At 35.9% G+C, this 13,209-nt stretch overlaps 1 protein-coding gene across 2 annotated transcripts in view; it reads right to left on the reverse strand.

Annotated features, from left to right (window-relative positions):
- LOC135206034 (late secretory pathway protein AVL9 homolog) overlaps window positions 1-13,209 on the reverse strand; it is a 188,632-nt gene that overhangs the window by 45,797 nt on the left and 129,626 nt on the right. For both annotated transcript variants that reach the window (XM_064237207.1, XM_064237208.1), the window contains exon 9: window positions 12,614-12,702. In XM_064237207.1, the coding sequence (XP_064093277.1) occupies window positions 12,614-12,702 (89 nt within the window). The remainder of the gene's footprint in view (window positions 1-12,613; window positions 12,703-13,209) is intronic.

Below are 13,209 nucleotides of genomic sequence, written 5' to 3' on the forward strand. Positions count from 1 at the left end.
AATCGCTTTCAACATCCTTATTTTCTCCATACAGAGGGTCTTAGCTTCATCTTTCCAATCTATGACTTCCCTAGGGAAAGATCTCAATCTACGTCCTAAAATCAAATGATTGGGCGTCAGAATATCCAACTGATCTAATTCTCACCGGTGTATAACTTAAGGGTCTGTCATTAATAATTGCTTCAAGTTCAGTCACAACACAGGAAAGTTCACCAAAACTGAGAAGGCCTGACCTATTACCTTTTTCAGACATGTTTTTTCCAGAAAAGACCAATCAATCTTTCCCATATAGCGCCAAACCAAGGTGCTCTGGCTGGTATGAACTTCCATTTACATTCTATAGCATTTTAGGTGTTCTTGCACTAAGGAACTTTCTGCCATGCCTTTTCAATAATCTGAAGCCGATACAAAGGTAGTAGCATTGTCACTTAGCATTAAAGAAGGAAATCCCCAGACGGCTAACAAAACTTTCGGAACACCATAAGACGAATCGCAGGACAGATCTTTTACTAATTCGATATGAATTCCTCTAGTAACTGACAAGTAAAAAACAACACCAATATAAGCTTTTCAGGATTTTGATGTTTCTCCTTGGTTAAACAACGCTCCTGTATAATCTACCCCCCTGTAACGCTAAAGGGTTGTTTTCGTTCATGCTTGCACGAAATTCTGGCAATGGTGGAGCAATATTCAAACGGTAGGGTCTCCCCTGTGTTTTCTTACAAATTATACAATGATGTATTACACTTTTGGCTAATTGGCGAAGCTGTGGGACCCAGTATTCCTGTCTCAACACTTGCTACAGTTGCATTTACTCCCATGTGAGCTTGTAAACAGTGATGCTCCCTTACTATCAATTTTGTGAGAAAACAACCTTTTGGCAGTAAGATTGGGAATTTTATTTCTGCCGCCTGTGCGACATGTTCCAATCTTCCTCTGCATCTCATAATACCTTCTTCCAAGAAGAGATTCAATTGTACTAATAAGGTCAATTTTGAAACTTTATCCCCCTTTTCCAAAGCTTTATATTCTTTCGGAAAGTATTCCTTTTGTAAGAGGATAATCATTTTATTTTTAGCCTTTTGAAGTTTTCAGCGTTAACTTCCAGTTTTTCTACAGCCGTTGATTTCAATTTGTCAATAAATCGTATTAATCCAAGCTATAGTTCTACAAAATTTATCCACTACTAAATCTTTCCCAGTTCAGCAGATGGATTTTTTCACTGTTTCCCCTACAAGATGGACCTGAATAACTTCATCCTGTGATTGTGTTTCTTTCCACCCATGTCCTGTCAATAGGATAGGTGTGGTTTTTCTGATTTTAACCAGGGAGGTCCCTCCCACCAAAAGGAGTTATTTCTTACTTCTTCTGTCCTTTTTCCTCTAGTAATCCAATCACTAGGTTTTCTGAGATGGAACGTAAGAAAAGACAATCCCCTGTAGTTAAAATAAAAGATGTTAATTTCCACTACCCTATTTTTCACAAATACTGCAAATTATTCTTGTCACTAACATCCCGGGCAATCTTTTACTATCAGACCCAAATATTATTCTTTCAAATTTATTTCTTTAAAAGTTTCAACTATAAATTTACACAATCTTGCACCTAAACAACAAAGCCATTAATTCCAATTTAGGTACAGTCAACTCTTTATTGGTGCTAATCTACCCTTTGCCATAATCAGAGAACGAAGTTTTACCACTGCTCGATAGGTCCCACACAACCATAGCGTTATGCTAGCATCACAGAAAAAATGTGGAGATAATCCGCTTTCTCCAGATTAGTGCTTCTGGGGAAGAAAGGAATAACTGAGACTTTTCTCTAGTTCTTTGGACAACATTCCACTGTTCTAATAGAACTGACAATAATTCATCCCATTTCAACTGTTGTTTTCACAAATCCTGTAAGAATACTCTAGCTCGTATCGTAATAGGGATAAGCACTCCTAAAGGATCATAAATTTTGGGGGCAATTGCACTTAGAATTTCACGTTTTGTTTGGACCGGTCTTAAGATGATTAGGTGTTATTGTTAATTTATCACTAGAGATGTTCCAGTTTAGGCCTAAAAACTTTATAGGTTTGTTTCTCCTTTGATCTTATACGATAGCATCCGCGATAGTATTCAAAAGATCACTATTACTAGTCCTTCCTTTAAATACAAGTGCCGCCTGAGCAAAGATTTTGTTTGCACCAAAAAAAATAAACTTATCAATTCATCCTTCACTGTTGAGGTAAATTGAAAGGTTGTCCCAAATATAATCCCCTCTTCATCATATCCACTATCTTAGTACAGCTTGAATCTTCTCTAACAGCTGCCAGATGTGATTTTATAGTGGCATTCCCCCCAAAAGAAACGGAGAAACACGTAGCACCCGAACAACACCACCCCTAAACCTATATATGATTAATTCGCTATTTTGGATCCATTGGGTCTTTTAACCATAGAAACCGTGTGTAATCGCGGTCGTCTTCTCTCAATTGCACCATAAGAAATCTTTTTCTATATCACTAATACAAGCGTAGTTGTTGGTCCTGAACTGCAATAAGACTTTGAGCAAAATCTGTCGTAATATGTGGTCCAGTCCGACAGACAGTCGTTAAGGCTCAATCCATTTTTGCCTTGTCTCCAAGAACAATCGAACACTATTCTAATTGTAGTGGTGGACACTATCTTTCCTTACACCATGATGTGCTAGATAGTGACAATTTTCAACCGAATTGTTTTTTATCTACCCTTTCAATGACCCCCTATCCTCCTGATCCTTCAGGATTTTTTTTTTTTGATAGTGGTTCAGGTAGGCTTCATCTTTCTGAAATTTTGCACATTGTTGTTTAACCCGGCCCACGCCATGCCAAAGTTGGATGGGGAGCCTCGGCTTATTAGGACTTCCATGGTAAGGCCACAACAAATATTGCGTTTTTTCCATTTCAGAATATACAATGGTATTTTCAAAGTCTTCTAGAACCTTTCTGTCATGTTCTTCAATCATTGCAGTCAATACCTACTTATCTAAAATTCCAAAAATATCCAAATCATTCTTTACATCATCAAATTTATGAGTAGCTTCAATTACTTCCTCTTTAGTTGCTAGCTTTAACACGTTACTTGGGGTTTCCTGTAAGGGTGGGGGGAGCATTACAGGACCCTGGTTACAACATATCCAAATATGGTAGGTAACAATATCAATTTTCCAACTTTCTAAATCCGGGGTGTAAAATGTTATAGACATTATCAAAACACCTACTAAAATATCAATGGGTTGCTTTGCTTGTCCACAGGTATGGATCGAAATCTTTGTCCGCTAGACCAATCTTGGTTTTTACACAACGTTTTCAAATTCGTTTTTAACATTGAATTTCTTAGCATACTCTGGTAATTCATCTACCACAATACAATCCATAATATCAATCTACCCTTATAAGGAATAGAAACACTCACCGTTTTCATATTCGTTCACAAGGTTTGCTTGTCAAATAAACCCCCTTAAGGCAAATTTTCTCCGTGCCTTTAGATCTATACTGTAGATCCTGAAGGTGCTGACCTTCTAATAAAGGGTTCGTTCTGCACATGTGTCTAACAATCCCCGAAGACGTACCAAGTCTTCCGTTGCCCTTAACACAATTGTGGCTGTTGGTAAAATAGACTTCAGTTTGGATTTTTGACCCTGATCACTTACGGAAAGTGTTCCCATTTGCACAACCAGTATTAGATTTATTTGCTGATTTAATTGTTGATTTACTTGCTGGTTTATTTGGTTCGTGGTTTTGTTGTTTATCACACTATACCGATGATGTTTTAAATCTACATCCGTTTCCACAAATTTGTCTTTCACATCTACACTAAAGTGCTTAATTTGACGCACACACAAAGCACAATCGTAAAAACCCGAGACGACTCAATTCTTATCCCTACTGGCATAGGTTTTACACTGTGTCCACCAGTGTTCACCTTCACACAATGCACATTTTCTGTTTGTTGGAACTAAATTTATTAACAGTTCCTTTTACTCTTAGGTCTAACCGATTGTGATTGATTCACTGTGAATGTAGATACTGTTGATAAAGTTCCAGTTTATTTACATCTGTTGAGACGAAAGAGCTTAAATTATGAATTTCTTCCTCTAGATAAAATTTTTTAAATGTGTCAAACACAGCCAATCATCCTCCACTCTGCGTTTCACAGTTTTCACTTACACTCTTAGGCAAACTTACCTATAGCAAAATGGTGTAAAGCTCGTTCAACTCCAAGTTTTCACTCTCCAAAGATCTTATAGATCATTCAAAATTTGCTCTGAATGTTTGTAATGATTCTGAATTAGCAGATGGAGGCTCAATTTTCTAATAATCTTCTTACTCAGAACCTTTTCTTTTTAATTTCATCCTTCTTTTCCCATTAAGTGGCTTGGAGAAGAGATATCTTTGTGAATAGTTCGCAGCTCCAACTTAAATCCTGAAATCATTTTAGAGCATCTCCTAAGTAAACTTTGCAGATATGAAAATTTAGAATCGTTCTAAGTCCACTCGTTGGGTGTACCGACACATTGTACAATTCCCAGAAGGAATTCCACTCCAACACATCTCCATTGTAATGTGGGAGATCCAATTTTTGGCAATCTAACATTAGTCTTCGTGTGGTCGGAGATTTCCAGGAGAAACCTCTTCCTGACATCGCTGTGATGGCATTGATCAACTTATACCCAATGTTCTCCAATTACTACTTCATATTCTGCTTGTTCTTCCACCTCATTCATTCGCTCTTCTTCAGTGGTTAAGCGCCAATATCTTTTTCATTCAGGTCTTGCACAATCTTCATTTGTTTTATGAATAAATCCTTGATTGAAGACAATGTATTGACATTACCTGCGGCAATAGCAGAGTCTATCTTATTTATCCATTTGGTGATCACACCCTTGTAACCCCTCGTGACCTCACCAAAGCTTCTCTTTCTGCCATTTTTCCAATGATAATTATCAAACCAGCTAAACCAACAAAACCGTTTCCAGACTTTCAACAATTTCATCCAACAACTGTTTATACAAAATACAAATATTCAACAATTTCAGCAAATTTTAATTTAATATATATATATAACCACCCCATTAATTGCAATTAATCAACACACTTCAAGAGAAATTCACTTCAGAACTTTTCACAATAATTATATACAGCTTATAATTAATGCAATGCATTATGTTCATTATTTTCAACAGCACAACTAGATTAAATTCCCTCAAAATTTTAGTTTAAATAAACTTCACTTAGCTGCTCGGTCATTAACAAGATGGCCGCCAGTGCGACTACGTTATTCTTAATTAATGCCGAGACCAGCTTAAAACCCAACAATGAATGCCCGATCATTAACCAAAATGGTCGCCAGTGCGACAATATTATCATGTCGACGCAAACTCACTAATACACAACTCGAAAATTTCACTTTCAACTATTCAACGAATTACCAAATTCAACAAACTTTCCAAAATTATTATTTCAATAAAAATCACAACTAATGAAAATCAAATTTCATATTTAAAATGTTCTCAATTAGTGGCAACGATTAACACTGATCAATTCAAAATGTACAACGCATATATGATTTTCAATCACTTAAAAGTTCATTTTTTTTCCCACAAGTTTCAACCTTCGTCGTTGTAAATGGTTTAATAGCCGTTAAACATTTATGAATCTAAAGAGAACGAAATTACTAATTTAAAATTCACACTCGCGATTTCCTACTACGATCGATAAATACAATTAATCAAAATAGAGTGCAATTACAAAAGGGAACGATAATATCTTACTCAACAATTTTCCCCATATGATTTACGGCATAAAGTTACGGCGTCAACGTTTCTAAATTGCCAATACCATCCTAGCCATAACAACCCGACGCAACGAACACTTTTCTCACGAAGCGCAATACTGGTAAAACACCTATTAGCCTATAAACACCAATATCAAAGTTAAAATATATGCGTTCTCAATCTGTTACCAATTATCAATCATCACCCACAAAAATAATCAATCCTGTCACGGCACCATTTATATCTTTACTCAAAAGAATAAAAAATAGTAAACATATAAAATATTCAATAAAATGAATGAAAACCCAAACTTACCCTAATTTGGTTCGCATATTACCAGGTTCACGCAACAGATTTTTCAAGGATTCTTTCTGTTCAATAGATCGAGAAATTGCGTTGTGTTTAAAAATACGTCCTAAATTACCATATCTTATAATCGTATCAACCCATTATTTAACCAGGAATAGATATACTTATTACTAACCTTTAAACCATTGTGTAATTTCCTATACCACGATCCGAAGGATAGCCTGATTCATTTACAAATGCCTGTCAGTAACAATATCTATCGTGCATGCATGCCCTTCAATATTATCACCTAAAACACTTAATAAATTCTTAGACTTAGCTGTAATACATGATGATATTATTTCTCTGAAGTTGTGCTGATTCCTTTACCCCCTCGCATGTTGAGCTACCGTAAGGCGACGATGACCTTCACACTTAAACAACTAAACCGGTACTGCTGGACTCTTGACTCAAATCAGTCTGAGACGACTGACGATCCACGCATGCGCGACCAGCATTCACCAACGACAATACTTAACTACTTGTTAAGGATTACGTAGAGTTAAAACCACCATTTAACGTATTTAACCCTTCAAAACACCTAATATAAAGAAATATTATACTATAACTAACAATTCCACACAATATATATAATAATAATCTACGCATCTTGCACTGCATAATGTTTACAATATTTCTCTTACAAACTAAAGATAAATGATTGTTTACTGGTCTTTATACACTATCGTGATTCCATCTCGAGTCACGATACATGGTTCTTGAATGACGTTCTCAAACTGGCTTCAGATACTGACAACGATTCATGTAACTATCTAATGTTATTAAGAAAAACATTATTTTTACTAAGCCTGGCTTCAGGAGCCAGAATATCAGAACTGTCGGCCCTTTCCAGAGCCTCTGGACATGTAGAATTCCTCCCCTCAGGAGAAGTCCTACTATCTCCAGATCGTAGCTTTTTGGCAAAGAATGAGGACCTCTTAATGAGATGGGCCCCTTGGAAGGTCCTCCCTCTTCCACAAGACCCTTCTCTTTGTCCGGTGACGACCTTACGAGCCTATCTGTCCAGGACATCTTCTAGATCCTCAGGCCCCCTCTTTATGAGGAAAAGGTGGCACTATTTCAATAAAAGGGATTAGGCAACAAATCCTGTATTTTATCAAACAAGCTAACCCTGATTCATTCCCTAAAGCCCATGACATCAGGGCAGTAGCCACCTCTATTAATTACTTCCAACATATGAATTTCGATGAATTGAAGAAGTACACGGGCTGGAAATCGCCGACAGTTTTTAAACGTCACTACTTAAAATCCTTGGAATCTCTTAAATTTCCGGCAGTGGCAGCGGGAAACATAGTTTCTCCTGACACTGCTCAGTAGTTGTAGTCGAAGATCCAGATCTCCTTTCTACCTGCCTCACTAACAATTCTCCTAACCTTACCGTCATGTTCAATTGGGTTCTTCAGCCTTAGCTGCCTAAAAAGGCTACATATAGTGATGTGCCCCTTATTTTTTTGCTAGGGACACTTACAATTGTAAATATTGATTACTAACTGTGACTATTTAGTGTCATTCTCCCGTATATTTTTGCTAGGGAGACACACTCATATGTATGTTAAGATATTTAAACATGTCACTTAAGAACTGTAGTGAGTTATCCTCTCTTATTTTTATGCTAGAGAGTCTCACTTGTACATATTATTTCATAAAATCTAGTTCTAAGTTATCATAAGTTAGTTTAAGTCTAATTTTAAGTCCAATTATATGTTTTAAGCTGGCATTTATTATATTAGGTTAAGTTAACCTTAGTTATGATAACTTGTAAATTTTTCAACTAGATTATATTCATTTATTTTATTTTCTTTCATTTTATTGAGACCTTATTTTATTTTCCAATCTTGTGCTAATTCTCTGGTACTATTTCACGAAGCGACACAAACTGAGCCTAGAATTTTGACGAAGGAAAAATCTATTTCTGGGCAAGGGTTCGTGTCGCCCAGTGAAATCCCACCCTGTTCTCCCACCCTTGCGCCCAAGATTGGATCCATTAACTTCAAGGATGGCCATGAGAGGCGCTGCGGTCGGCGTGGGAGGATGTGTAGTAGTAGTTGCTGGCGCCGGCCGTGTGTCAGCTCTCTCAGGGAGGGGGATTTTGATGAAAGAGAATTCTAAATGACAAGAGGTTCGTGGTAGTGGTCTCACTCGCCCCAGCACCATACCGACACCCTCTTTTTATTTAGGGTGAGCGAGTCAGTTACTCTGACATCCCCCTATTTTTATTTTTCTCTGGTAGTGTTAGTCATTTACCTAGAAATAATGAACTTAAGGGATTATTTCACTGGGCGACACAAACCCTTGCCCAGAAATAGATTTTTCCTTCGTCAAAATCCCTTTTTTGAGGGTGAAAACTTGAGGATTGCATGATATGCGAGATCGCGTGTTATGCGAGTATATACAGTAAGTGAGAAAGCTCAATGAGATGACTAGCTCTAATTACATTCAACTTGCAATGGTTGGTGAAGAAAAAAAAGTGATATAATTGGTGTTTTACTACCAAATACAGACACCCCCCCCCCCCCCCCGGGAATAATTAGAACCCGGAAATAGTTAGAACCGGCGAATAGTTGGAACCCCTACAAAAATGCTTAAAACCTCCTATTTTGTTAGTTAAAACTAAAGAAAAACCCACTAAAAATTTTAATACCTGGTTTTTTTAATGGTTTTATCACAAAAAGTGCATTTTATGATGAAATTGATAAAAAACCAGGAATTTGTGGATATGTCTCATAGAAAAATACCGCGAATAGACAAATTTTCTGCGAATAATGCAGGGAAATGTTCCAGAGAGAAATCCCCAAATGTGTGAGTCCGCAAATTCAGAGAACGCGAATACGGAGGGTCCACTGTAGTGTGCACATCAAAGAACTTAAACCAAAAATTTCTAAGGAACATAAGGAACAAGGTTTCAGTTTAATTCACATTTCAATAACGATTACCCTGTCCCAGAAAGTTTTGTTGATTGAGGTTCTACATCATATTAACCCTTAAACGCCGAATGGACGTATTAAACGTCGAGTCAAAATGTCTCCCGTATGCCGAATGGACGTACCATACTTTGACTCAAAAAAGTTTTTTTAAAAATGCGCGTAAAAATACTTATAGGCCTACCAGCCTAAAACTTTTGAATCACATGCCTTGGGGGATGCTGGGAGTTCACGGATCAAGGCGTTGTTTTGTTTACAATCGTTACGCAGGCGCGCAAGCGCAAATTTCTTTCTTATCGCACTAAAAAGTATCAGTGACACATCTCAAAAATTATTTCGTCACTTTGACATAATTTTTGCACCATTTTAAATTATCCGTTACATGAAGTATTATATATGAAAATGTGCACAATTTCATTTAGAATACAACAAAAAATACTCATGATTGTAGCTTTTAGCAGTTTTGAAATATTTCCATATAAATAACGATAAGTGCCAAAATTTCAACCTTCGGTCAACTTTGACTCGACCGAAATGGTCAAAAAACGCAATTGTAAGCTAAAACGCTTATATTGTAGTAATATTCAACTATTTACCTTAATTTTGCAACAAATTGGAAGTCTCTAGCACAATATTTCGATTTATTGTGAATTTATGAAAAAACTTTTTCCTTACGTCCGCGCGGTAACTCTTCCGAAAAAAATCATACATGCGATTGTGTAATGTTTGGCACCATTTTTAAAAAGTAGTCGTTACATAAAGGTTTTATATATGGAAATGTGCTCAATTTCATGCACAATACAACTAAAAACAACCCATGGTTGTAGCTTTTATCAGTTTTGAAATATTTTCATATGGTCCAAAAACGCAATTGTAAGCTAAAACTCTTATATTTTAGTAATATTCAATCATTTACCTTCATTTTGTAACAAATTGGAAGTCTCTAGCACAATATTTCGATTTATGGTGAATTTATGAAAAAAAAATAACATTTTTCCTTACGTCCGAGCGGTAACTCTTCCGAAAAATCATACGTGCGATTGTGGTAATGTTTGCACCATTTTAAATTAGCCGTTACATAAAGTTTTATATATGAAAATGTGTGCAATTTCATGTAAAATACAACGAAAAATAATTGAAGGTTGTAGCTTTTCTCATTTTCGAAATATTTGCATATAAATCACGATAAATAGAAAAAAAACCACATTCGGTCAACTTTTGACTCTGCCGAAATGGTAAAAAAACGCAATTGTAAGCTAAAACTCTTATATTTTAGTAATATTCAATCATTTACCTTCATTTTGCAACAAATTGGAAGTCTCTAGCACAATATTTCGATTTATGGTGAATTTATGAAAAAAACTTTCCTTCCCTTCCCGCGCAGATTCTCTGCCATAAATCTCCGAATTGCTTACATCGCATTCTCGGAAAATTTGCTGTTTCATATTAGGCATTTCATAGAGTTTTATATATGAAAATGTGCGCAATTTCATGTAAAATAAAAGGAAAAATATTTGAAGGTTGTAGCTTTTCTTATTTCCGAAATAATTGCATATAAAAAAAAATTATAAAAAAATTTCAACATTTGGTCATTTTTAACTCCTCGGAAATGGTCGAAAACTGCAATTGTAAGCTAAAACTCTTACAGTATCGTAATATTCCATCATTTAACTTCATCTTGAAACAAATTCGAAGTCTCTATAACAATATTTAGATTTATAGTGAATTTAAAAAAAAAATATTTGTTTACGTCCGCGCGTTACGAATTCATGCATCATTTTGTGATAATATTTTCTCTGTGTTGCTTTTATCATTTTACAATGTGTTATATACCAAAAAGATCGCAATTTAGTTTACATTACAACGAAAAAAAAGTAACTTGTTACCTTTAACTGTTTTTCGCACAGCGTGATTTGAATACAATTATATATGAAATTTCGTTTTTGCACTATCATATATTGCATTATTTATATATGATAATGATAATTTTTACCATTTCTGATGGTTGCATACTAAACTTCAGGTAATGACAAAAAAAGGAGCCAAAAATGAACTCTTAATCTTCAAAACTAAGCGCGCTGTGATTTTTGAAAAAATTATTTTTTCCGCTTCCGCGCTCACTCCAAACCGGCCCCGGCATTTGGGAGAGGTTTTGATTTTTACCGCTTCGGCGTTTAAGGGTTAAGATACAGTAAATACATATGTAGAGAACGGCCTTCCTATGTGTAATAATTTACCTTGATTCACGTATCATAATGCTAAAAAAAATAAATATTCTTGTAAATATTCTGATTACATTAATGTACAGTGGAACCTCAGTTTTCGTAAATAATCCATTCCGGAACCTCCCACAAAGTCCGGTACATACAAAAACCAAAACAATAATTCCCATAAGGAATAATGTAAATACAATTCATGCATTCCAGACCCCAAGAATATTTTTTAAAAATACATGTTAAAGGGAATAATCACAGTTTTACATACAGAAAATAATGAGAAATAGATATAAATAAATTATGAAATGAATAATAACATTTAACATCACTCTTACCTTTATGGAAGACTTGTTCTTGTTAGTGTATGGAAGACAGAGAGAAAGGGAGGAGAAGAGGTTATTGTTTGGAAAGGTAATCCCAATCCAGAAGAAGTTCAGGTATCAAGGACCTATCCGGGGTTAGTTCGCCTCTTCATTTTTTACTGGCATTATCTTCGGTTACTACTGGCACTAGGATCAGCTTGAGAGTCACTGGACCCCTGTCACACAAAAAAACTGTCCAGAGACATTTGTTTCTGGCGTCTTTAAAATTTGCCTAAAGTGGAACATGGCATTGTCATTAAAGATGTCGGAGACACAGATTACATCTTTTTTGGGATTATAATTCTCCAAAAAATCTTTACGTCACACCACTTTGCAAACATATCCTTAATCACTGAAGTAGGGACATTATGTGTGCCTGTTTGCTTTCTGAATTTTTCAAACTAGGCTCTGCTGGCCTTAAATTTGCTAACAGCAGAACTTGTAGGCATTTTCTCACTGTGCTCGGCATGCCATACCCTCCAACACTGCTACAAGTTCTTTCTTAAATACTAAATTGTTTCTTGCCATTTTTACAGAAGGGCTGGCACTTAGAACTTTCTTTGGCCCTACGATGGCTTATTTAGCAGTCACACTCGAATAAAAAACACAAAAATGCACAAAAAGCAATGAACAGAAAAGCAAATTGGGTCACAAGAGAACACGGGATGGTTTGTTTGGGTGCTTGGTATGGGAGGACCTAGTCACAAGGTGGGCCCCAGAAGGAGCATTTCTGCGAGTACAAAATATGAGGAAATGTACGAAACTCAAGACAAAATTTCTTCGGAAGAAGTTTACGAAAACCGAATTATACGAAAACCAGGGCGTACAAAAGCCGATGTTCCACTGTATTTAATTTTCTTTAAAGGTATGATACAGATATTTGCTTTTTGTGGAACACTACAAAAATAGACATGACTTCCTTTAGTCATTTGTTTCATCTTACCTACAGCCTCTTTGGTCTTCACAACTGCCGTGCCTGTTGTTACTAATGTTTGATTGATTCGTCGTCCCTTATCCAAACCTTGAATAGTGCTGCAAAAATAAGAAATACAATTTTAAGTATCTACAGGTCAGGTGCTTACATAAAAATTCAATATTTTTTAACAGACTTATATAAGAGTAACTGAAATAAGTTCTTTCCCAATCATCTCATCCACCTGGTGGATATTTTAGTCATAATATAAGGCTATGTACAGCAGAGTCCCAGACCTTGATGTTAATCCATTCCAGAAGAAGCAACAAGATGCAATTTAGTCAAGATCTGAATTTTTCCCATAAGAAATAACTGAAAATGGATTAATCCATTCTTGATTACCAGTCATTACCATAAGAAGTTCAGTGATAAATAACATACCGTATTAGACACACATTTTTTCATTTTTAAATATGTACTGTATCAAAATAACTGGCCTACGTACACCCAGTGCCACCATATTACCAATGGTTGACTGGGCACCATAGGCTATTCTAGGTGCATACTATGTGCTGTAAGAGGTAGGAACATAAAAATAAACTAAATTATGTCTGTTATCACAAACT

Source organism: Macrobrachium nipponense, chromosome 29, assembly GCF_015104395.2.
Source record: "Macrobrachium nipponense isolate FS-2020 chromosome 29, ASM1510439v2, whole genome shotgun sequence".
Classification (NCBI taxonomy): Eukaryota; Metazoa; Arthropoda; class Malacostraca; order Decapoda; family Palaemonidae; genus Macrobrachium; species Macrobrachium nipponense.